The sequence below is a fragment of the Prinia subflava genome, chromosome 11, assembly GCF_021018805.1.
Source record: "Prinia subflava isolate CZ2003 ecotype Zambia chromosome 11, Cam_Psub_1.2, whole genome shotgun sequence".
Taxonomy (NCBI): domain Eukaryota; kingdom Metazoa; phylum Chordata; class Aves; order Passeriformes; family Cisticolidae; genus Prinia; species Prinia subflava.
Genome location: NC_086257.1, coordinates 4,069,650 through 4,094,211, shown reverse-complemented (window position 1 = coordinate 4,094,211; position 24,562 = coordinate 4,069,650). Strand labels below are relative to the sequence as shown.

General features: G+C 41.1%; 1 protein-coding gene across 1 annotated transcript; it reads right to left on the bottom strand.

The window, feature by feature from the left end:
• Positions 1-4,359: 4,359 nt before the first annotated feature.
• On the bottom strand, positions 4,360-24,547 carry SEPTIN2 (septin 2). Its single transcript, XM_063408204.1, has 13 exons — positions 24,456-24,547; positions 22,105-22,137; positions 21,650-21,770; positions 18,374-18,460; positions 17,416-17,539; positions 14,025-14,159; positions 13,662-13,779; positions 12,286-12,387; positions 11,846-11,991; positions 11,114-11,197; positions 9,370-9,427; positions 7,353-7,465; positions 4,360-6,953 (listed from the first exon to the last, which is right to left on the bottom strand). Exons 2-12 carry the CDS (start codon positions 22,111-22,113, stop codon positions 7,361-7,363), a joined length of 1,089 nt encoding a protein of 362 aa, XP_063264274.1. The 5' UTR covers positions 22,114-22,137; positions 24,456-24,547; the 3' UTR covers positions 4,360-6,953; positions 7,353-7,360.
• Between the last annotated feature and the right edge of the window lie 15 nt (positions 24,548-24,562).

Sequence of the window (24,562 nt, the reverse complement as noted above, 5' to 3'; positions counted from 1 at the left end):
TGCATTAAGTTCTTTCAGAAATGAGGCAGCCAAACACAGATTGCTGGCAAAACAAACTGGTGGATTCCCCACTCTGCCCTCAACCAAAAGGGCTGCTCCAGCTGTTTGTACCAAACACAGAGCACAGCAGTCCCCCTGCTGCCCAGACACAGCCCCTGAGCTGAGCCCAGCTGCCAGGCACATGGACAACCATCCCTGCCACGCTGTGTTTCCATGTTTCAAAGCAGCCTGAGACTATTTGCTGGGCAGGAAAGCAAGATTCAAACCAGTTTTCTTGCTCTGCATGCAAACTTTCAAAGAGACTGAAATATTCCTGGAGAGCCAAATAGTGTGTTCTCTGCAGGGGAAAAGCTCTGAACTCAGAGCAAGTACCACTGGAGGAACAGCTCAACCTAGGTTTTGGGCTCTCCTTTACGGAAAAGCTTCTTAAAAGAAAAAATATATCAAAAACTTTAAAAACAACAGGAGAATAGGAAATTGCAAGGCACAGGAATGAGCATGTTCTGAACAAAGCCTTTTACTGTCAGTGCCCTTTTTTTTAAAATAAATATGCTATTGAAGCAGCACAAGATCTCTTTTAATGAGTGTTTTGCATTAGCTCTCAGAGTGTGTATATTTACCTATTTTATTGAATACACTGAATTACCTTCACAACACTTGTGAGCTCCTATGCTTCCTACATGGGTTTTCCCCCATGACTTTTTGGCTTCTGCTTTAAAAAATGAGGCGATTCCTCATGGCCCCACCAGCTTCAAATTGTTTGTCAATAAAAAGCAGGGGACAGCCAGGCTGAGGCACCTTAAGCATGATGCCTCAACATGGTGAAGCTGCTAATGGAAGGCACATCTTACAACTCTGATCTCCCTGACTTTTTGCTGTGTCTTCCTGGATGTGACTTACAGGGCTGAACAGAAATCTCTGTCTGGCAATGTGGAACACTCTTGGAACACAGCCTTAAAGCTGACACCATTTACATCACCACAGACCATGTGTGCAAAGCTGAGAGCCAGGGAGGGCTGGGATGCAGCATAAACAACCGGCTCCCTCAGTTGTACAGAACTGTTTACAGCAGGTTTCAGAGGGTGCAGGGTAAGCCCCAGGCTTGGGAGAGAGAGTAGAGCTCCTCATTCTTTTCCTATCTAGGAGTTCAGTGCTTTCCATAGTGCTGTTTTCTCCATGGGACTGCTCCAGGCAGGATGGCTGTGGGGCTGTGTCTGCTCTCACCAGTGTAGGCTCCCAAAAGTGTGTTGTTCTCTCTCTGAGGTAGCTGGACACCTCCTCTGCCTTGCTGGACTGACAGGCTCTCATTCCTGTGGGAGGGAGTGAAATTCATTTGCCTTCTGCATTTCAAGCACCGAAACTAAACTTGCAAACACACAGCTCCATCAGATCTTGCCTTGCTAAATGCTGCAGAAACTCCACAGCGCACCTGAAACTTGGGCACGCCCTGCGGTGGCTGTGAGCCAGGCCCGGGTGATCCCATCACGTCTGGGCTGCACTGGCAGCGTGTCTGGCCATCACTCCACTCCTTAGACAGAGCTCTTCCTCCTCATACTCCCTCCATTCCCAGTTTCTGGGCTTGACCCATAATGATATCAAATGTAACTTCACTGCACGTGTGCTCACCTGCTCACTGTGACAACAGCCTGGTTCCAACACCCTCCAAGTCTTCATACAAAAGGACACATGAGGAGGTGACAGCACCTCCCATTTTTTGGATTATGAAGAGATTCTTTAGGAAACTACACACCAAAGGCTGCTGCAGCACAGGGACAACACCTGCTTCGCTGGTAAACTGGCCTGCATTGCCAGCCACATGCCTTGAGGGTTGTCCAAGGAACAGCAGCCCAGAGCCTCCCTCAGCATCTCCAGGAAGAGGTGGCAGACATGGAAGGAACAGGGCTTTAAGACAACAAGCTGCTAATTGAACTGTTATCTCTCCTGAGAATTGCCCTTGGGAATCCTGGGCTGTGGGAAAATCTCTGTGGCAAGCTGAGTTATGAAATGTTTTAATCACAGATTTCTTGCACTGCAGGAATCCTTTAAGCATTTCTTTCTGTCTTTCTCTGACAGCAGGAGTCCTGTGTTAAGCTCTTTGTGCTCTATTCTGTGCACACCGCTGAGAGAAAACAGCAAATAGGGAAGAGTGCATAATTTCACGGAGTCCTTTGCGCTGAATTCCAGTACAATGTCCTTCCAAGCAATAGTTTCAGTTCTTCCCAAAGCCTTTATGGATTATATCTTGCACGTTCCGAGCAATTACCACCTCATTTGTCCTCTAGTTCAGACGGTTCCCTAAAGCATGTAGCATTTCAGGATCTATTACAAAGTGTCCAGAGAAAGGCAGGAAACACTACATTTTTCAATTTTCTTTACTCAGACGTCAGGAAACAAAGGTTTATAGATATTTTGTTCACTTTCTTTTTGTAACTACTAAATCTGTGTAACAAGCTAGCAAAATCCTGATGGCAACTCTTCTCCAAGGCCCAGTAGCCAGATAAACAGCAAGAACTCCACAGAGAAGGCAATGAAAGGGACACACGAGGTGTGCTTAGCCCTGTCCAAATACTCAGAAAGATCCAGGCAGTATTTGGCAGTGTGGAGAAGGAGAGTTGTCTGAAAACAAGGCACCTCTCTGCACTCATGCTGTCTATTGAGAGAGAAACAGCAAAGTACTCAGCTGACACCCATACGATCCATGGATCTGAACTTAATTTCTTTCAGTCTTGGGAGGATTTCCTACTAAATGCCTTCTCAATACAGTTGGGATTGATAGCATTTGTTAATGAAATGCCAAACATTCCCTTCCTCTCACATCACAGGAGAGCTTTCTCCTCAGTGCTTTCCTGAGGTCATTAGAGTGTGTACAAAGACAGAGATGTGACTAATTCATCCACAGGTGTCACACAAATGGAAAGCCAGTGTCAATTTGATCTCCAGCCCAGCCATCCTAATATTCAAAACCACCTGGAAAGGCCATCACAGGCTCTGAATGATCTTTTTCCTCAATCTTTTTTGAACTCCTGTCCTCAGAAAAGGGAACATTTGGGCATACAAGCCACCATCACTCTAACCAGGACAAGTGGAACCTACAAAAATGCTATCCCAAAAGTATGGATGAAATACAAGGAAAATGCTGGGAGCTTGCAGGATCCCAAATGGAAGGAGCAAAGAAAGGGAGAGTCTAAAGACAGCCACGGTTGCTGTTTTCCTCCTTCTTGCCAGAGGGTGCTCTCTAGTGACGAGCAGTATCCAGTAAATAAAAGCCAGGGCTCAGCACACTGCAATAAGTTTCTCCTCTCTGGAGTTGCCACAGCATTCTCCTTGCAAATATTCTGTCACTTTAACAGGGTCCTGTACTTCTTTAGGGGTGAACTTCAAAACCACTGTGGCAGAGCATTTCCCCAAAACGTGGCCCATTTTCTCCCATGCTATGTGCACCTGTTCACCCTTGGGGGAGATCTCTGAGTGACCTCCCTGGAAATATGTCCTGGCTCTCAACATGGCATGGAGCCCACTGAGTAGACCTGGCAGACTTGGCAACAAGAACATGTTTGCCTTAACATACAAAAGCAATACAATTCTCAAAAGCTATTGTAACAGGCCTGAGGGAGGAAAAAAGGGTGAAAAGCTGGGGAAAATCATCCTTCCCTGTCCTCCCCGGACAGCAACACTGAATACTCAAGTGACCCTCATTGCCCTCGATTTACAATGTCATAAACTGGCATCCCACAGTACAGAACAAAGCAATCCTGACTGCTCTCCCTGCTCTGAAAAAACTCCCCACCAGCAGCATCTGTGGCAATGTACAGAGCCAGGCACCACAGCCAGAGGAACAGACCGAGCAACGCTGTGACTGAACACAGAAAATGCTTGGATCAAATGTTCCCAACCTGCTCTGGGCAGATCTGTTATTATCCCTTCGTGCCCCACACTGGGGCTGAATTAAGGCTGTCCTGGTTTAGGAATGGTATTCCCCAATTTAGTGTTCCCACTAAACTCCAAACCAGGCTGCCAATCACTCGCTCCCTCTTCCTCTCTCCCTCTTTTCTGCATTGGGATGGAGAGGAGAACTGGAAGCACAAAATGTTATAAGAACAATTCACTGGAAACTGTAATGAGACAAGAAAAGGAACAGCAATAGCAACCATTTCAAATAATAAAAAGGATACAAAAGAGAGAGTTCTTCACATGGAAAAATGCTTACCATGGAACCCAACCCCACTCACTGCCACACCAATCCTGTCCTCACTGGTTGCCATGAAAATTAACCCTGTCTTGGCTGAAACAGGACAACACTTCAAACATATCACCACAAGTTAATATAGAGTATAACAAAGAATCATCATAAACACAAAATAGCTTTTTAGCGATTTTTATTATGGTTTTGGCTATTGTAGTACATAGATTATAATAAGTATTTGTACCAAGAATAAGTAATTTTTGCTATCAACTATAAAACTCTGCAAATTCAAAAGTATTTTTACTCCTAAAATAAAACCTGTCACAACACAGTAATAGAAAAAGAACTGTGGCCAGTTCAGCAAGCCACTAAACAGAATCTACCTTTGTCCCCAAGCCTTTCTGCTACACATATCCTTTTTTACCAGCAGCTTTTCTGAGAAAAGTAGTCCTGCTTTTCATGCCTTAGCACAAAGCCATCGATTTCAAGACCATCCCAAGAAAAGTGAAGGGGAAATAGACCTTCAGAAACATCAGGCACACTATGAACAATTGTCCCAAAGGCTTGGGAAGAAGTGGCAATCAATTACCTGTCTTGAGTATTGCAGCTAAAATGGCTGTGCCATAAACTTGGTTTTGCCATTAAATACCAAACAACGTACAAAAATATCTCTCCTGATGAATTTTTAGATGAATTATTTTTTGTTTAAGAATCACATGAAATGCTTTATCCTGATCAAATATTTTAATAGCTATGTAAATATTCCAAAGAATCACACATTGCCTAAAATAATTTCACAGATGGTGACCAAACAGCACTAAAGAAATGGACAATCTGCTCTTGTTCCCATGCTAAAAATACAGGGAAAAATCCTATGAATCCAATATACACAGTGAGAGTGACAGGTACAACCAGGCTCCTGTGCAGACATTTTACATTTCACAGTTTTTCTTCAAGTACAGGCTCATGGTAATAGAAATAAATAAGATGTTGTGGAGTGTTCTCTGACAGCGCTGCTACATTACTTTGGTCCTACACTTTCTTTTGAAAAAGCAAGTCAAGAATTTCTATTCAAGTTTATGTGTAGAGATTGGACTAAATGGGATTTAACACTTTGTTGCATACAAAAAGGTTCCCATTTTCATTTTTGTCAAGGTTAGAAAAGGTCAAATGAGTCGTGTAAAACTTGGATAGTACATACTTTTGAAAAGAGAGCTGGAGCCCCTCAGCAAAGCCTACAATACAGGGTTTTACTTCACATTTTCAGAGAGATTCAAACATAAAACAGTAGCTTCAGGCAGGTAAAAATTGATTAATAGGTTTATATTTAATCTAGCCACTGAAGTACCACTGGAATTAGACATTAGCTATAGTAATTCTATTATTTTTTTCAAAGAAACACTAACAAAATTATAGAAGTCGCAGCTGCACCTGAGCTCAAAGAGCCAAAAGAAGTTGCAATTCTATTTATCTGCTTATTAGCTGCTCAGATAAGGATGGTTTTTGATAGATCAGATGAAGAAATCTGATTGCTGGCATTATCAGGAGCAGCAGACAGCCCAGGGTGTGTCCCTGCCTGCCCTGGCAGCCACCACCTGGGCAGCTGTGTGCTACTCTGACTGTCTGCTGCAAACACAGCACGAGGCACCATCTGCAGCACGAGTGCAGCCAAGATAAAAACTGTCCCCTCTGCTACCAGGATTAGGAAAGTGACCTTGGCCTAATTAAAAAACCAGGGTCGCTCCTGAAGTAATACTGCTGACTTCATCCTGGAGTAAGGACTTAAAATACAGTTTGCATTGACCCAGTCAGGAACAGGTCACTTTTAAAAAGAGAAGGGTGCTAATATATATTTTTACTACATGTAACAATTTGCAATAGCCCAAAAATAATATGAAAATACTTCTTAGGCATTATAGAATTTCTTATCCGTTAGATATAGGAAACATTCATGCATAGAAAACTACTCTTTGGAGATTACCTCATTCAACAATAAAATCAGCCTTATTCAAGTTTGTTTGGCTACAATAATGCCAGAAAATAGCTGGAGTAATTTGTGATGGCTTACAAGAAACTACTCAAAATTAGCTGCAATAGAGTAAAAGATTTTAGGAAAATAATAACCCTCAAGGTTAAATCTAAAAGAAATAATGCCTGTCATGTAACATACAGTGTGCCTCTCATAGAGGCATTTCCTCTTTCTTTCACTAAGACACAAGGCATGCTTGAATTTTCCTCTGATATTTTGCAGAGGCCAAGGAAATCCTCTGCTGTGAGCAGAGACAGAGAAAGGGCTGCTGGTCTTGCACACACATGTAAACACTGCAATATATATAAAATTAACCTTGCAGGGGTGCATCCTTAGTGAGGTGACTGTTACCCAGCCTTGAACAAGGTATAACTGACAGCTGTTTACTTCTAAATGGAATACAAAGTTAAAAGCAGGGAGCTAATAAGGTATATTAAAAAAATTATCTAATGCTTATCAGGCTAGAAAATTTTCAATTACTATTTTGTATTCCTAATAGGAAATTTAAAATAACCTCAAGATAAGAAGCACTAAAGAAAAAGAAAGTCAAACATGTATAATATATAAAAATACCGACTGACTACATTATGAAATACATCTCCCAAGATGTTACCACAGAACAGTCCCACTTGAAACTCTACAGCAAGCTGCAGATCATATGGAAGCAAGAGGCATCCTCTCTGCCTCCACCACTGCAATCCAACTCCAGAAGGTCTCCTGTGAGTCAGGGAATAAAACCATCTGAAAATAAGACAGGAAAAAAACCATTTCAGATCAGCAGTCTTCTCACATTAGGAAACCTGGAAGAACTGCACACATTTTATAAGTCACAAGGAAACAGTTACTTCATCATGACATTTAGAAACTTGTTTAAACTATTTCAGAGACTTCTTCCATAATTCTTACCAGTATGTATTGTATTGACTTTCTAGAAAATTTTCATATATACACACAACACCACACTGTTTAGTTTAACTCCAAGCCATTTAACTTTGTAAACAGCAGTTAATCCTTATAAATTAAAATTAAGATTGAAACCCATAGAAACCCATCTTGTAAAGTTTTTCCAAAACTTAACACCAAGCACACTAGAAAGCAGCTAAAGGAGAAGCCCTTTAAGTGGCTATTGGAGCATCTTACCCAAGGCCTCACACATGGTGCCCATGAACTGCACTGTTGTCACCTTCTCCACTTTGCATCTGCATCTGCATCTGTGCCTGCATCCTTGCAATCATCTCCTGCATGCGACGGAGCTGGAAAAGCAGCACAGAAGAATTCTGTAGCCCGCTCTCACCTCAGAGTATAATTCTTCACTGTCACCACTCTAATACTTATTTTTATTAAAGAGGGATCACAGATCTGCATTTTCTTTATCTGACAGGTAACGATCTCAGGTTATGGCATCTTCTTTTATCGCCTTTCATCCCTGAAGAGGTTGGCATTTACTGACTGAGATAAATTGGCTTCATTACTGCACTGTGGGATGGGATTTTTAAGCATCCCTAAATTGAAGTCTCTGACGTTAACTGTATAAAAATTATGGTTCTGAAGTACTGAACAAGCATTTACACTTACTAAAGTTTATCACAAAAAAACCCAGCCTAGTTATGTCTCTCCAAACTATTCCTGTATCTGTCATCAAAAATAAAAAGAAAAATTGTCAGGATTATTCCCCACCTCCCTTGCTAGGGATGAGTAGGTGGAAGCAAGTATTACAGACAAACACCCAGTGAGACACAAGCATAATTAAACTTGGTCAAAGCTCAGTTTTAGAGTATTGCATTTAAACATATTAAACATTTGAGCACAAGAAAAGTATGTAAATCACCTACAAAGATTAATTGAACCATACTGCACACACATTACTTAAATCCTTTTATTGCACCCGACTCTGACAAAGTGGCAAGTCAACCTCACTATGGAAATCATTTTGGGTGCCTTTGTGCACTCACACTGTAAGCTCAAACTAAACTGTTAAGCTTAACAATAAAGTTAAACCTGTAGAATGCTTACACTATACTTTTTTTTCATATTGTTTGCAACAACAACCCTTTTCATTTTCCTTTGGTTACATTTTGGGACTTGGGTCCTCACTAGTGTCACCAGTAGAAGTCTGAGCAACTGCTCCTGCTGGGGCAGGCTGAGGAGTTCATCTGACTCAGCCCTCTCCCTAGGACCAGCTCTTGGGAAGTGCATGGTCCAGCCTCACAGCCAGGTGTCCATCCCAGTACCTCTCCACAGTGCTCACAATCTACAATCTGTCCCTTTGCTTTGGAGCTTGCCAAACCATAAACTCCACCTTTGCATTTAGCAAGCACATTCATGGAGAAAGCCACTTCTCCCACCTCAGCACTTTTGAGCTCACCTGCTCAAAAATACCTTGCTATGTACAAATTCCATGTTAATGAATATCACAATTTACAGACTATGTTAGAAGTATCTTATTTAATTGAATTTAATCGAAATCAGCCATCTATTAATCCCATTAACCATGACATCTTGCGTGTGTAGCAGATTCTCATTCATTCTGCCATCTGTGATCATGCTAGTTCCTTTCCCTCCTGTCATCTACTTCCCAACAAGGCTGTTAATCTCATCTACCCTAGGACCTGCTTCAGGTCTCCACTTCAGCCTTTCTGCCCACATTTTGCTTTTCACTGCACTTTTTCTGGGTCTTGTCTATCTCTAACCTTTATAGGTTAGAGGAACAAGAAAAGCAGCATTAGAGCTACGCATTCTGTATTTGTCATAGTGGCAGAATGAGAATTTCTGTTTCATTTTTTATTTCTGACCATTTCTACCACCTTTCTCTTTTTTGCTGCAGAGCTGAACTGACTTTGTCCCAACCTGCAGCTGTTAACTGCAGAACCCTTACTCCCATGAGGATGGATCTCCCTGCCCACACAGTGTGCATTACATCCATTGTGGATCACACAGTGGAATCATGTTTTACCAGATTCCATTTGTTCCAAAAAATCCCTATCCTGAGTCTGAGTCTCCTCTCATTTCATTTTCTCAGTGAACCTTTAATAACTTTATATTGACATATAACTGTTTTCCCTTACCAATTAGCAAGATCATATAAATATTTGCTCTTAGGTACCAAGGAAAGAAGAAAATTCCCCCATTACAAGAATATAAAGTTCTGTCATCTTACTTCTGCTTCCTTCTCAAGTAGAATCTGGTCTTTATTTACTTCTTCATCTTCTATTTTCCTAAAATAATATTAATATTGTTAGAAACATAAAATCACTAAGGTTGGGAAAGCCTTCTAAGATTGCTGAGTCCAAGCATTAACCCAGCATTGTGCTCACCAGTACACCATGTCCCCCAGTGCCACATCCACCAGCAGTTTGAACACTTCCAGGGATGGCAGCTCCACCACTGCCCTTGGGCAGCCTGTGCCAGTGGCTAAACACCATTTCTGTGAAGAAATTTCTCCTAATATTCAATCTAAACCTCCCTGGAGGCTGTTTGTTGTTACGGCATCACTTGCTGCTTGGGAGAAGAGACCTGGCTTTACTCATGATTTCCCATCACTTTGCTAACAGCTTTTTCCTACTCCATGTCACAACAGGGAAGTTCTACTAATGGATCTAATCAAGCAAGTGCCATCAAATATGCAAAGCAAACAAACTGGGGTGTGTTAAAAAATTAACAGAGAAATACACTGTAAAATAATCCAGTGTGCCCCAAAACCTCTGAGATCATCAGTGAGTAGTCACCAAGCACCTATTGTCAAGCACTCCTGGTAGTAGAAATGCAAGCTTGAAATAAATTCACATGAAATCTACCTCACTTATAGTAAACCTAACTACATTCTAGTACCATTTCAGAAATGTGAAAGCAAAGGTATATGGGTCATTTAACTGGAAAAGATATAAAAACATATTTTAGTCTCACATACCCAACTTTACAGCAACTTGAAATCCTCTAAAAATTGGATGACCTTAGGTCACATTACTTCTAAGGCCTTTGTACACACGTGTTGGATAAGAGGTGCCAGAACTTGGGAAGTTTGGGGACTTTTACCTTGAATTTCAGAAGGCAAGATTTAAAGTCAGAAGAGAAGAGCATGTTATCTTGCCTGTAGGCCAATGCTACAGGCAGGAAACTGTAAAAGGAAAACTCCTTTTGCTGAGAACTGACCAGACATGTGACAAAATCTCTGTCAACAGCAGGATGGGGAAACTTTTGCAAAACTCCCCAAAGCCCCCAAAATGTGCAATTTGGAACCCTCTAGTGGCTATAAGAAGAGATGCAGCTGAAACACCTAAAGCAGGAAACACAGAGTTTCCCACAAGAACTCACCAGCTCATCTCTACAGACCTGCTATTGTAGGTAAAAATGGGGTGTTTTGCCCAGCTCTCTTTCCAGAAAGCTCTGCCCTACTCAGCCCAGCTCAAAACAGGGCTAACAGCCATTACTCTGTGACTGCTACTATTTTTGTATGTCATATTTAACAAAGCATTGCAAAAAACCCTGATCATCTCTTTTTAAAGGCCCAATCCAAATAGTCCAGTTCTTAATTCTGAAAAAAACCCACACTCTTTTTAAGATATCAGGTCTGATCTAATCAACAGATTTTTTTTAAAGACAACATTTATCATAGAGATCTGTCCTACTTAGTACCTTCAGCATTCCAATCCAGCCGTGTTTAATCCCCAGACCAAAGCACTGCTCTATTCCACACTTCCCTAACTCCACAACTGGCATTTAGATTTACCAACTATTTTTTGTTACGCTCTTTGTAAGCTGTCAATAGAACTTGATGTTGACTGGAGTTACAGAGCTGCCCTTGGTGTACCAAATCCTAGCAATGCAACGGTAGGTGGGACACAGGGAAAGCAAACTGCAGTTTCAGAGGAGGAAGAAGCAGTGTGTAACCATGAGATGAGAACCTGCTGCCTCGTTTGAGCCTCTCAGAGCGGAAGTTCTCATAGTGAAGATCCTGGGTCACCTCCTGAAGGTCCTGCATATGGGTGCTGGAGGAAGAAAAGCAATTAAAAGATAAAACATCCTTGTGTCACATCAGTTTGCTTAAGCAACTCTTGCATTCAGCACTGTCCTGGATCAATGTGCTCAGCATGCACACCCACTTAGCATACTGATTTAAAAGCTAATTTCAGTTCAATGGTGCATTAAGGGACACAGAGAAGGTCACCTCAGCCCTGAGCCTGCCCTGACAGAGGTTGTGCTCCAGGGCCAGGCCTTTGATGAAGCTGAGCAGGGGAAACAGAGTAACAAAGACCAGGAAAAAAACAACCAGTGGACTTTGCAAGTCTGCTCCTTTACAAGTGTATCTACTTAGAGATACATTGAAATAACCACAATCTGTTTATGTTCCAGGGCATCTGAGTAGCAATACAACACTACATTCGACAAAAGAATCAGACAAATCATTATTTTCACAGAATCACTGAGTAATGAAGATCACAGAGAACCCATGTTTCCTGTGTGGCCCAACCTGGACTAGGCCTGGCTCAGCAAGGCCAAGGCTGCTCATGGCCTTCCCCACACAAATTCTGAAGGTGTCCAGGGATTACACAACTGCAGCAACCCCCCAGTACAGTGCTTGATTATCTTGGTGATTGTTTTCTAAACTACTCTTTAATTGGGATTTTCTAACTTACATTAACATGGTCCTCAGCTTCAGGAAGTCATTGTGCTCTGGGTTCTCCACTTCAACTACCCCCCATGGGTAGAGCCGACCTCTGACTTTTTTACCTTTTGCTTCAATGAGTTGATTGGACCCCACGACACAAAATGGAATGCTGGCCTGAAAGCCAAAAGTGCAAAAGTTACTCATAATGAACCAGGACAAACAACTCCAAGAACAACTCTTGTTCTGCTCACCACTGCATATTATGGTAATAAGTTCATCATTCTTTTAAATTAAAGGTGTAAAATAAATAAATGCAACTGCTGCCACCATCTTCCAAGCTAGGGAAGCCTGGGCAGAGACACAGTGACTCACTCTAGGTTGCACTGCAAGTCTTGTTCTAAAGCCATCTGAACAGTCTGAAAAATACAATATATTATCCACTTATATAACCTATTAAACCAGTCACACCTTCAGGAGTCTGGTCTGCTCTTTAAAATCTTCATCCTCATCTGATTCAGCATCAGGCAGGTGATAAATCTTGATGCCATGCTCTTCTATTTCATCCAGAATCTGAGATACACAATAAAAGAAATCAATATAATGTACATATGAATTAGTACTTTTAAATCTTAACATAAAATTACTTAGTTTACACTCTCTTAGGAAATCTGGATTTATCTTACTGATCCAAATTGCTCAACAAGGATTTGGGTTTAAATACCATATTTCTTCATGATATTCAACAACTACTTGCCACAGACTTCCAGATGAACAAGAGTGTTCACAAAAACACCATCCTTTGTGGAAACTGTGAAACCTTTGCAGGTTTTTTTGTAATAATAAAAGCATTGATTCTGAAGTCATACATGCTTTCTGCAGCTTAACCTCCTTGCTCTTACCTCTGAATTACTACTTGGGGGGTAGGGTTGGGAGTGTTTAAAAAACTGAGATATAGACCCAACAAATACTTTTTTCATTACTGCCAGTAGTGGTACCTGCAGCAGGAATCCATTTGCCATAGACCCCAAATTTTACTCTTTAAAAAAGAATAATCTTTTTTTTCTGCAGAATTCTAGCACTCTAAATATACCTACAGAGTATACTATATATAAAGCCTCTGTTTTTATTCCAGATTGGGTAAGATAATTATAAGGATTTTCAGCATAACTGACAAAAATGATAAAATTTACAATGCAAGAGCTAAGACTGGAGCATGCCTTTGACAAGTTAATTCTAACTTTTCTCTCTAAACTTCATGGCTGTTATTAGCTCATGATGGTTTGTTGAATCCCACCTCCTCCCAGCAAATACAGCATCAAGTCCTGCACGACTGAATGTGTTAAGAGGTCTTGCCTCTGGAAGACAGAACTGGAATGCTTTAGGAGTGACACAGGGGAAGAAAAACAACCTCAAAATCAGAAACGTCTCTGAAAATCCCATTTTTTAACCATCAGAATTCTGACTGGGTAAAAAACCCCAAATATACATATGCACATTCTATATGCAGGTACTATCTCTGCTTTGGGACTGATTAAACAGGTAACAGAGCAATTACCATCAGCAAATGTATTTCAATATTTTTCTAAAGTTTCAAAGTTCACTCATTATCTAATTGTAAATGTAGCCAGACTGCCATTTTGCAAACAGCACTCTAAGGACAATGTCTCACTTAAATACATAATAAAATAATTCATAGGATATCAAACTACATATTAAGTGATGCTACCCTGCACATGAGATTATATTTTCGTCAGAGTAAGGTTAATGAGAATGCCCCTCTCTTCAGCCACCACGCTGCCACAACCAAAGCACAACACATTTCTGCAAGCTAGAAAAACACTCACCCTTTTCTTAAGTCTCTCTCGCTCTTTCAGAGAAAGTGTATCAGCTTTTGCAATCACTGGTACAATATTTACTTTGTTGTGTATGGCCTTCATAAACTCAACATCCAGAGGCTTAAGGCTAAAATTAGAATATGGAAAATTTTTATTTATTTTTACACTAAATTACTAATTTATTTCCACTCCAACATAAATATCTCTCTTTACACAGAGAGAAAGGAACACAGCCAATTATTGTCAGCAGTTATAGCAGTTGCTTAAGTAATGGCAACCTGATTCTGAAAATTTAGGTCAACAGGCACAAAACAACTCTCTAAGATAAAAAAATGTAAAAAAGAAGAAAAAAAAAGACAGAGAAACACCTACCCATGACCAAATGGTGAAATGAAATAGAAACAGCAATGAACTCGATTATCTATGATATGCCTTCTGTTCAATCCACTCTCATCGTGCAGGTATCGCTCAAACTGCTCATCAATGTAAGAGATTATGGTCTTAAAACTGTAAAACAAACATGGATTTGAGGAATCACCAAATGCTCCATGATTTTAGGACCCTCAGAGGTAGTATTAAACCACTAAAATACCCTCTTGATGAACCAATCTTCTGAGGGATGAAAATTTATTTACTGATTCTACAGAATAGGGAAAATACAAGAGCATATATCTTAAAATGTTAATTGAATTCTAGAATAACAAGCTATTATGCATATTATATGTATATGTATATATAATAACATAAAGTATACAACAAATTTCTCTTGGGTTAGTGTTTAAATCTTGATTAACATTAACCACACATTTTGAAGACATTTTAAGGTTCTTTTTCCAAACTGATTCAAAATCATAAATGGTTTGCATTGGAAGGGACCTTTAAAGATCACCTATTTCCAAGCTATTGTCATGGGCAGGGACACCTTCCATTAGTCCAGGGTGCTCTAAGCCTCAATCAGCCTGGCCTTGAACAATTTCAGGGATGGGGCAGCCTGAGCAACCTGTGCCAGGGGCCTCAACACCATCACTGTAAAAAAGTCTCTGCTGCATCCAATCTAAATCTACTCTCAGTTTCAAACCACTGCCCCTTGCTCTGCTACTACAGGCCCTGGTATTAAGTCTCTCTCCATGTTTTCTGTGAGCCCCTTTGATATACTTCAAGGCCTCAGTAAGGTCTCCCTGGAGACATTCCCTTTTTCAGATGGAAGCCCAACTCTCCCAGGCTCTCTTTACTGCTGTTCTAGCCCTTGGAACATTTTCCTGGTTCTTCTCTGCACCTGCTCCAACAGGTCCATGTCTGTCTTGTGCTGGAGCCCAGAGCTGGATGCAGGACTCACAGGAGTGGGGCAGAACTCCCTCCCTCAGCCTGCTGGCCACGCTGCTTTTGATGCAGCCCAGGATGCCAATGGCTTTCAGGGACTGCCTGCTCACATCCAACTTTTTGTGCACTAGTCTCCTGGTTCTGGCCCAGATCAACAGGAGAGAGCAGCTTCAGAGAGGAGCAACTTATTGCAGTGTGCTGAGCCATGGCTTTTATTTACTGGACACTGCTCATCACTAGAGAACATCCTCAGGTGAGGAGGAGGAAAGCAGAGTGACAGGCACCACGGCCATTCCAACTGCAGCTGAGCCACTGCCACAACCTGGGCCACCAACAGCTGCCCCTACACAGAAGAAATCCAAGACCAAATCAGTTTGCTTAGTGAAGGATGAAGAGGAAGCAGGGCCCTCATAGCAGGAGGAAGAGTCAGGACCAGAGATAATTACCCACTTGCTATCCCTGGTAAGATATGTGAGAAGATTTCAGCTGCCAACTGGGGGAGACCATGGCAACCTGGCTGCTCTGGTACCAGGATATCACAGCCCACCATATGGAACCAGATCATAGGGAAGCCAAGAAAGTGGGATCCCTGCCCTGGAATATGGGCACTGACAAGGGGATTGGGAAGAGGACAGAAACTCTTAGCTCTGGTGGTGACTTCTGTCAACTGTGAGGGAAAGGTATTCTCTCAAGGATGATGTAAGGGTGTGACCAGGCAGGTGGAAGGCCATGGAGGAAGGTATCAGCACCTGAGAGAATTAGCTGTGCTGGAGGCAATCTACAGGGGTGCAAACAATCATCTGTCCCTGTAGGTGCAGATGAGGTCCCCTGCACACAATCCACGTGGCAGAAGTTTGTATGGAGTGCACTATTGTACCTCAACTCATTGGCATTGGTGTCAATGAAAGGAGAGCAAACAGTGCTCCAGGTGCCCCAACTCTGCAAGATTAATATAATTGTTTTTCTTCCCTACCAAACCTGCACCTCAGCTGTGGAAAGACTGTCCAGAAAGATTAAGAACAGATTTGAAAAACTCGAGCAAGCTAGAGAAGAAATGTTCCATACTCCACCAGTATGGGCCAGCCTCTGCTACTGGGAGCAAACACCCGCATCCTCAAGAGACAGGATATACACGACAAGGTTACCTGTGGTTTTACTGCATGACCACAGAAAAGACATGAGGAAGTGGGACTGAAAACCCACCACTGCCTCAGCAGCATGGGTGCAGGAGCTGAGAAGGAAGTACAACCACCACAGGAAATTCTACAAGCACAAACACAGCTCCAGTTTCCAGTGGGCTTGTCCTCAGACAGAATAGAAGGGCTGATGTTACTTCTGAACTGTAAAGCTTCAGAACACTTGCAGTACATTGATGATCGTGTGGGGAAACGTGGCAGAGGAAGGTTTTGAGCAAGGGGAGAAGATAATCCAGATCTTCCTGAGGGTTGGTTTTGCCATAAAACAAAGTAAAGTCAAGGGACTTGGCCAGGAAATCCAGTTTTTAGGCACAAATGGCACAATAGGCATCATCAGACTGCAATGGATGTGATCAACTAAACACCAGTTCTGTCCTCAGTGACCAGCAGGAGTGAAGCTCAGGCTTTCCCAGGTGCAGATTTTTGTACGGTGCGTATGCCAGAGTACAGGCAGATTGTAAGGCCTCTCTAACATGTGACCCACAAGAATGATTTCAGGTGGAGTCCTGAACAACAAGCTTTTGAAAAAATTGAACAGGAGATTGCTCATGCAGTAGCCCTTGGGCTCACCAGGACAGGATACGTGGTCTTGAACCTGAATTTCACTTTATTAGGAGGCACTAATTTCCAAAGTTCTGGGGAAAGCTGGAGGTTACCTTGAGGTTCAGGGGCTTGAGAGACGTGGGAGAAGGGATTAGCATTGAAAACTGATTGCCAATGATCTCAAGATTACTCCTCAGTATTTACTATAACTTACATTTGTAAACAAAAAAGAAAAAACCCAAACAAACAAAATCTAAGACAATGAAAAGCACTTAAAAATTAGCCACAGAATCTGAGAATGCTCAAGCAAATGTGGATAAGATCTAGAGGTGGATTTTTGCCTGCACTGAAGAGTAGGTGATTTACTTTCTCAGAGTATTACTGAGACTCAAGGTCACTGTTCACTTAAAGCTCTTTCAAGCAAAATGGAAGTTAACGAAGAAAAATAAGTGCCACAAAATTTATTTCAAGTTGTGTTAAAGTTACTGATGCCTCTTCACATGTATCAGAATTAATGCATAACACTGAAATTAAGCTTCCTCAAAATTAGAAAACAAAAAATCTCCCCTCAAATCCAGCATTTCCCAGACACACACCACACTTCCACCTCCCAGGACAGGTAAGAAATCTGTGCCAGTCTCCACAGATAAGAAATGTGTGCCAGTCTCCACAGCCAGATCAAGAGCCACCCCCTGTGCACGTACCAGTCCCGGCAGTTGATGGCATCCCCGTATCCCGGGGTGTCCACCACCGTCAGCCGCAGTTTCACGCCCCTCTCCTCGATTTCCACTGTCGAGGCTTCGATCTGCACCGTGCGCTCGATCTTGTCTGAAAGACAACAAACTCCATCTCATTCTGAGATAAACTCCAAAGATTAATTGGCAGATTAACAGCAGAAATATTATTCTATCAACTACATTCTGAGGCCTGATAAGAAGAAGACTCAGTACTAAATTCTTTAGATGTTTTTAGAGGACTATATGAGGTTTCACACTTTTCTTAAAAATAATGTAGAAATTAAGGCAAAAGGGACTGAGACAAAACCATAGGTAATTGGAGAACAATACAAAATTATATGTAATGGATTTTTTCCCTAAGGTTGGAAGTTACAAGTAATTATCAGCTAACATATAAACCATTAAAGCAAGTCATTCAACAGGTAACAAAAAGAGAAAAATTGCATCTCTTATTTTATTACAATATTCTCTTTTGTTGGATTATTGCATACTTTGATTAATAGAAATAGGACAAGGAACTGAAGAACAGAAAGTGAAGTTCTCATTCACTAAATATCAATCCAAAGCAAATGAATTTAGGTGAAAGCAGGAATAAACAATTCACATATTTGCAATTGTAAGAGATTAAAAACTAAGTAAATTCTCTGAGTCTTTTAGTTGATTGTTTATCTTACTGTGACACAATGACTGGTTTTAAGCAAAAGAAGGGATCAAATTTCTAGGTGTTAATATGAATACACCCAAGGACTAAATAACAAAGACCTGATAGATATTCTGGGTGAAGAGGAAAATGGTTTTATCAAACAGCTCAAGTGTCAAGAAATACATTAGAAACTATTACAGCTAGAAATCACTGCTGGCTGTTTCCAAAATTCAAAGATAAAGGCATTCAACTCCAAAAACCACTGAGCAAAGATGTATTTACCAGCAGCTCCTGGGATTATCCTTTCTGGGTAGAGATCTGTCAGGAAGAGGCTGTTGATTAATGTAGATTTTCCTAATCCAGATTCACCTGTGATTCAGTATAAAGACAAATTCAACATATTTACAAAAATAATTCCAGGAGTATCTGACAGCATTATCTGACTATAGGATTTTTTCATATTTCTTTCAAATTAAAAATTTACCTCTTCGAATTTTAGATTAACCAAGTTTGCACAAAAAGATTGAAAAACAATTTTTACATCTTGGCACTTTCCCAGAGCTTTCACTGATGATTTGTGATTAATGCTGCTAGTCAAGTGGAGTTGTGACCCATTTAGACTTAAGATTTCCCATTCCATGTCTCCTGATTTATTAAGACATGCTTTTCTGTTATCACTCCAGAATGTGAAATATCATACCCAGTGAGAAGCTATATCCTGTCAAGGCTTTGTCATCAATTTAAACAATGAAAAATGCATTGCTGAACTTCTGTACAGCCAGGCATCATAAAGTAGGATTTATTTCTGTTTTTCTGCCAATATGGCAAACAAGAACTCAAAGCATGAGGAGTATGGCCACTGAGCAATTTTTTAATCCTGCTGATTACTGATTTAATACTGATTACCAAATTGTACTGTAAATATTTTTTTTTGTTCCAGAGATATTGATGGTCATGAGGAAAATTCAGAGGGCAATTAATTAGTTAAAGATCAAGATTTTAATTAGAACAGAAGTCCACAGTATAAAAAAGAGCAGTAGCTTCAAATGCTCAGTACCTGAGTTCAATGAAGAGACCTTTTTCTAGAATTTTAGTTTTATTTCAGGTGTTGATAGGATTAAATTAAAAAATTAGATGCTAAAAAATGATGGGCCACAGAATCTCTGAGTAACACAAACTATTCTGCAATATGAATCTGATAAAAATTTCTAAACAAAAGAAAAATAAAGGATGGAAATGATTTTAAAATGAAGATTTGAGTAGGAGCTGCCAGTTTTTAGTGCCTTATAGAATGTGGCTTTCAAGATCAGATTGTGCCAGTGCAGGCTTCACCAGTGAAGGTGACACGGACCCAGAGTAACTCAGCAGTCACAAGGAATCATTTCAGCAGAACCAAATAAGGATGATTACACCCAATGCCACATGCCACAGTTCCAGGATGGGTAAATATTACACATAAATCAGTTCTCATAGTCGCTGTCAATGATTATATTGGCTCCAGCAATTTAGTGACTCTTAAGTGAAATAACTGTTAAGATGAAGTCATAGCTTAATAATGAGAATGAACATAAAAATAAATACAAGTGACTGGGATTTCTTTGGGAGCAACACAGCCAAGCAGCCAAATTCTTAGAGACTCCAGCTCACATTTTCAGATATCACAGCAAAAAAAATCAAACCAAAAGCTGTGTGAAAGAGCAAAGTCGTTGATTAGGATTCTGTCAGCCCAGGCAGCTTTCAAAGAATTATCCTGCTCAGAAATGAAGAAGGATGGCAACTTAATGAAGAATAATAGTTCAACACAGGCACTGGGACACAGCCCACAAGAGAACATACTTAAACTCTGTGCATATTTGAAGAGAAAGATTTCACATTCCAAACTGTTGAAATAATCAACAATTTAAAGCACAGTTTATTTTATCTTACATCAGCTGCCTCCCTCTGCTAATGTATCTTAAAATACCACTCCAAATTTTCAATGAAACTATTTTTTTCAAGTCCTCTTCCTGTAGTTTTCATTTATCCCTTAAAACACTGGCAGGCAACAACCATAAAGTTCCACTTTATTCTAACATGGGTGGATTAATTGCCTTTCTGTTACTCTTACACCATGTCATTTCCCCTCTATTTCAATTTTACAAGAGACTAGAAACAACTGTTGGTCTATATCATTTTACATTGCTTTCTTCCAGAATTATGTTATGTGGCACTGCTTGCAATTAGAATTCTAAGAGATCTAGAAGTTAAGTTTAGTTACACCAGAGAAAGCACATCTTTTCTTTCTCAAAAATGTTCACACTTTTAGGATGAATAGTAAATTCTGAAGAGTTACAGTAGACAGCATAATTTGAAGCAGCTACTTGTAGTTTGGTTTTACTCTTATATTTTATGAGATATCCTTTATGGTATCATCCAAATCAAATCCAATGAAAGACACCATAAAAAACTACAATAAAGTTCTAGGAAGACACAGATAAGGGCAAACTGTGTACAACACTGAAGAACAAAATACAGGAGGAGGACAAAAGCAGTACTGGGGCTGTCATTTGGCAAAACTAATGAAAGGTTTGAGGACAGACTCTCCCTGTAACTAATGAAATCCAAAACAATTAAGAAGTTAAACACCTCCTATCATGCACTATCTCACCTCTGCTGCTCATTCCCACTGTGATCTCTCTTAGGCAAACCTAGCACACAAATGAGATTTATTCTTTGTGGTGCCAGGTAATGAGGAGCCTAATTCTATTAGGATACTTTCTGTGAAAGCCTGTTTAAAAGCAAGAATTACAGAGTTCAAACACCAAAACTCACAAGTTATGGCTCACAGAGAGACAGAGAAGACACCCAGGTCTGATTTGGGAGTCTATTTAATTTTCAAGAATAGCAACTGATTTCTCAAAAGATCAAGGTATTTCTGCAGACACCAGATTTTTCTTTCTGTTCCACATACCAACAGACTCCCAATGAATTATCAAAGAGAATGACACTTTAGATTACAACTGCTAACATAAAATCATGATCAATGTAAAAAGTAACAGCTCACATCAAAACCAACTTGTCCAATTCTCAGTCTTTCTCTTTTACAAGAGTATTTGGAAGGGTTGAAAAGACTAAAAGACTGAAAAGGTTCAGATTCTTTTGAGCTAAAGAAGCATAAACAACATTTTAAATAGAATGGTCTCCTTAATACTAGTCTCTTAATCAAAACACACAAGTGAACTAGGACTGTATTCAAATGCAAAACCAGTTTAAAATTACATTTTAAATGGAGTGCTGGAATCCTGTAAGGCAGGGAGAAGGAAGGAAGGAATGATTGCTGGAGTGCACAATGAAATTTCTTCACCCACAAACTTATTAATGTACTCAGGCATGGTTTGTAATGTGGTAAACATCTGCTGCGAGAATCAATAAAATAGAAAAGAAAGCGAAATGCAACAGCACAGGAAATTTTCTGATGCAAGCTGAAGCCTTAGAAGAGTGCAAGTAACATTCATTTTAACTTTAAATTCTCTGTGAGCAAGTATTAATTGTGAGAAAAACTATAAAATGCTTCCTTACCAACCACCATAAGAGTAAATTCAAACCCCTTTTTCACAGACTTTCGGTGAACCTGATTGGGAAGGTTTGCAAATCCAACATAGCCAGGAGTTTCTGGATTGGTAAATTGAGCAGGCTGTTGCTAAAAATGAAATTTAAAAAAATAAAATAAGACAATAATAAGCAACCACTTGAGACTTACTAGTTTGTGAGGAGCTTTTATACAACTCTGACCAAAATGAAATCCTTCCAAAAGTATTAGTTAACTGCAGAGATCTATACTTGCATGAAACTACTTTAATCTGTATTTTACATCACTCATCTTTCAATATTATGCCTCCTATAGACAGTAAATTTAGAATACTCTTCACCATCAAACAGATGCAAGTTGCACAATTTGTCATTGAAGGACAATATTTAACAACAAAAAATATGTTTCACATTGTTACATTGGAAGACAGAAATGTTGTTCTTACCTTGGACATTTTTAGGGAATGACAGGAAAAAATCTGAAAAAATAATAATGTTTCTCAGCTTATTAAAAATTGTATGAGGAAAAAACTCACCCACAAACCACACAATAATGTCTGCTGTTGCACACTAAATTGAAAAAGGAGCATCCCTGATTGGATGCCAGATTCTGAAACAGTGTCAACTTCCCAGAGCACAGGTATTTGACTCTTCTGTACTAACAAGGGGCAGAATTTTCAGCTACTGTTGCTCCTATAAACACAGTCAGACAATAAATTCAAGCAACACGAATGTGGGGTGCTGAAGGCACCAGATATGTGACAAAGCATTCTGAAAGTCCACATCCTTTCTGGAAACTAACCAAACACCTTGCTAAAAGAAATCTTGCTCTTTAGAGGAAACAGTTTTTTCAAAGCCAAAAAAACCCCAAACCCTAACTCACGTATTATTTTTCTTTTCAAGCCTTTTTCTCAACATTTCCATCCACACTCGAGTGTTTTGTAAAGAGCTAACAGCTTCAAAATGAAACTTTTTGTCTTCCTCTTTTATCTAGATTCTTGCAAACTCAGTCATTCTACCTTCTGTTTACCAACATAAAATTTTCATAGCTGAAATATAAAATAGACAGGCACGAACCCATTTTTTAAAAGATTCCTTATCTAAAACTTCTGTGCAAAAAAGTCTCTTAAAGACTCACCAACCACTAACATGTGTGCTTTCAAGAGATCATGTGATTTACTATGGCAACATAAAAATGCCAGCATATGCTGTATCTGCAAGTGATGAGAGCTCAATTCCCCTTTCTAGTCCCTCTCCTGGCTCGCTCTCTTACCACAAGATATCTGTTCCCACTCCCAAAGCCCACAGTCACCTCTTACCTAGCTCACTTGCACTTTTTGCACTTTAATTCTAGACATTTGAAATTATTGCTACCTGATTCTTTCCACCTTCCAAGCAGATTTTGTCAGCAAGTTCAGCGTTGTGTGAAATTACACCAAACTGCTTCAGTTTGCAGCACCCCTCAGTCTGTTCCTCCCAGGAAAGAAACATCTTGGAATCAAAACAAACTGCCCAGCATTAGACAGAAGCCAAACTTTTTGTGTCAGGCAAGGTAAAGTTGTTTCAATGTTGGGATAATTTCCAGGACTTTCTTCTCAAAGCTGCTATATAAGTGTATATTTACCCAATTTTAACCTCATTTGGGTTTGATGGGAGTTACAGACTGAAGATGTTAAGCACTGAAGCAATTTGGTGTCCTTTCTCATGAAGCCAAATTTCTGGCACTCTGGTTACTGACACGAAATAAAAACTGGATAATATGGTTCTCAAGTGAAATTGCAAGATAAAAATAAAATCTAGTATCTGCAACATCTGTATTTCAGCCCCTAAAACAGACCATGACCTATGATGTATTCAGCTAGTGAAGAACTTATCCGTGAGCCTTTTATCATGTAAGATTGTTCTGATAGAAATTCTTCCTTCCAAGAGAGTTTCCTGCCCAGTTGATGTCATTGATTCCTGCTTAAGCATTCTCCATGAGAGGTTTTCAATGCCAAACAAAACTAGATCCTGCTGGAACACAGAGGAACATTCTTTTAATTTGTGAGACTTGTCTGTCACCCAACTTAGAGGCGGGCTAAGAGCAGAGGAAAGTTTCTCACAGCTACTGAGAAACCAAGCAGCGAGCAGAGTTATGCAGATGGCTACAGCTACATTAGATTTTAACATTCGGACCAAGCACAGGAATCTTTCACGGATGATCTTCCCCACAGCGTTCCCGTCAGGTCTGAGCGCTCCCACACGGGCAGGAGCACACCCGAACCCGAGGGCCAAGGCCCGTCCGACCGCCACCCGAGCCCAGGGCATCGCGGTCGGGGCTAGGGGCTTAGGGTTACGGTCGGGGTTAAGGGCTTAGCGTTCGGGTGCCTCGAAGCAGCCCAGATTTTCCTCGGGAGCTGGTCGGTCATGCTCTTCACTCTCCGATTTCAACAGCGCGGCTGGAGTTTTTCTATATGAGCTTGTTTCAGAAGTGACTGCCTTACACGCCATAGGAGGGGCCCCGCTCCTCCGCGGCGCCCGCCCGGGGGTCCCACGGCGGCCCACACAGCACCAGACCCGCGCTGGGCGGGCGGCCGGGGCGCCTCCCCTCCGCGGCACCGCCCGCAGCGCCCATCGTCCCGCTGCCTCCTCACCAGCATCACCCAGCCTCAACCAACCCCTCACGTTCGGGGCTCCGTCCGCGCGGCTGAAAAAGGACAGACCCTTTCCCATCGGCCCTGCTCGCCCTCTCCCCTCACGCCGCGCACAGGACCCCCGCGCTCCCCCGGGCAGGGCAGGGCAGGGCAGCGCCCCTCACCTCAGCGCCGCTCCGTTCGCGCCTCCCTCAGCCCCGAGCTCCGCTCCCGCGCGCGCACGGCCGGGGGAGGGGAGGGGCGGGGCCGCCCCGCCCCAGGCCCCGCCCGT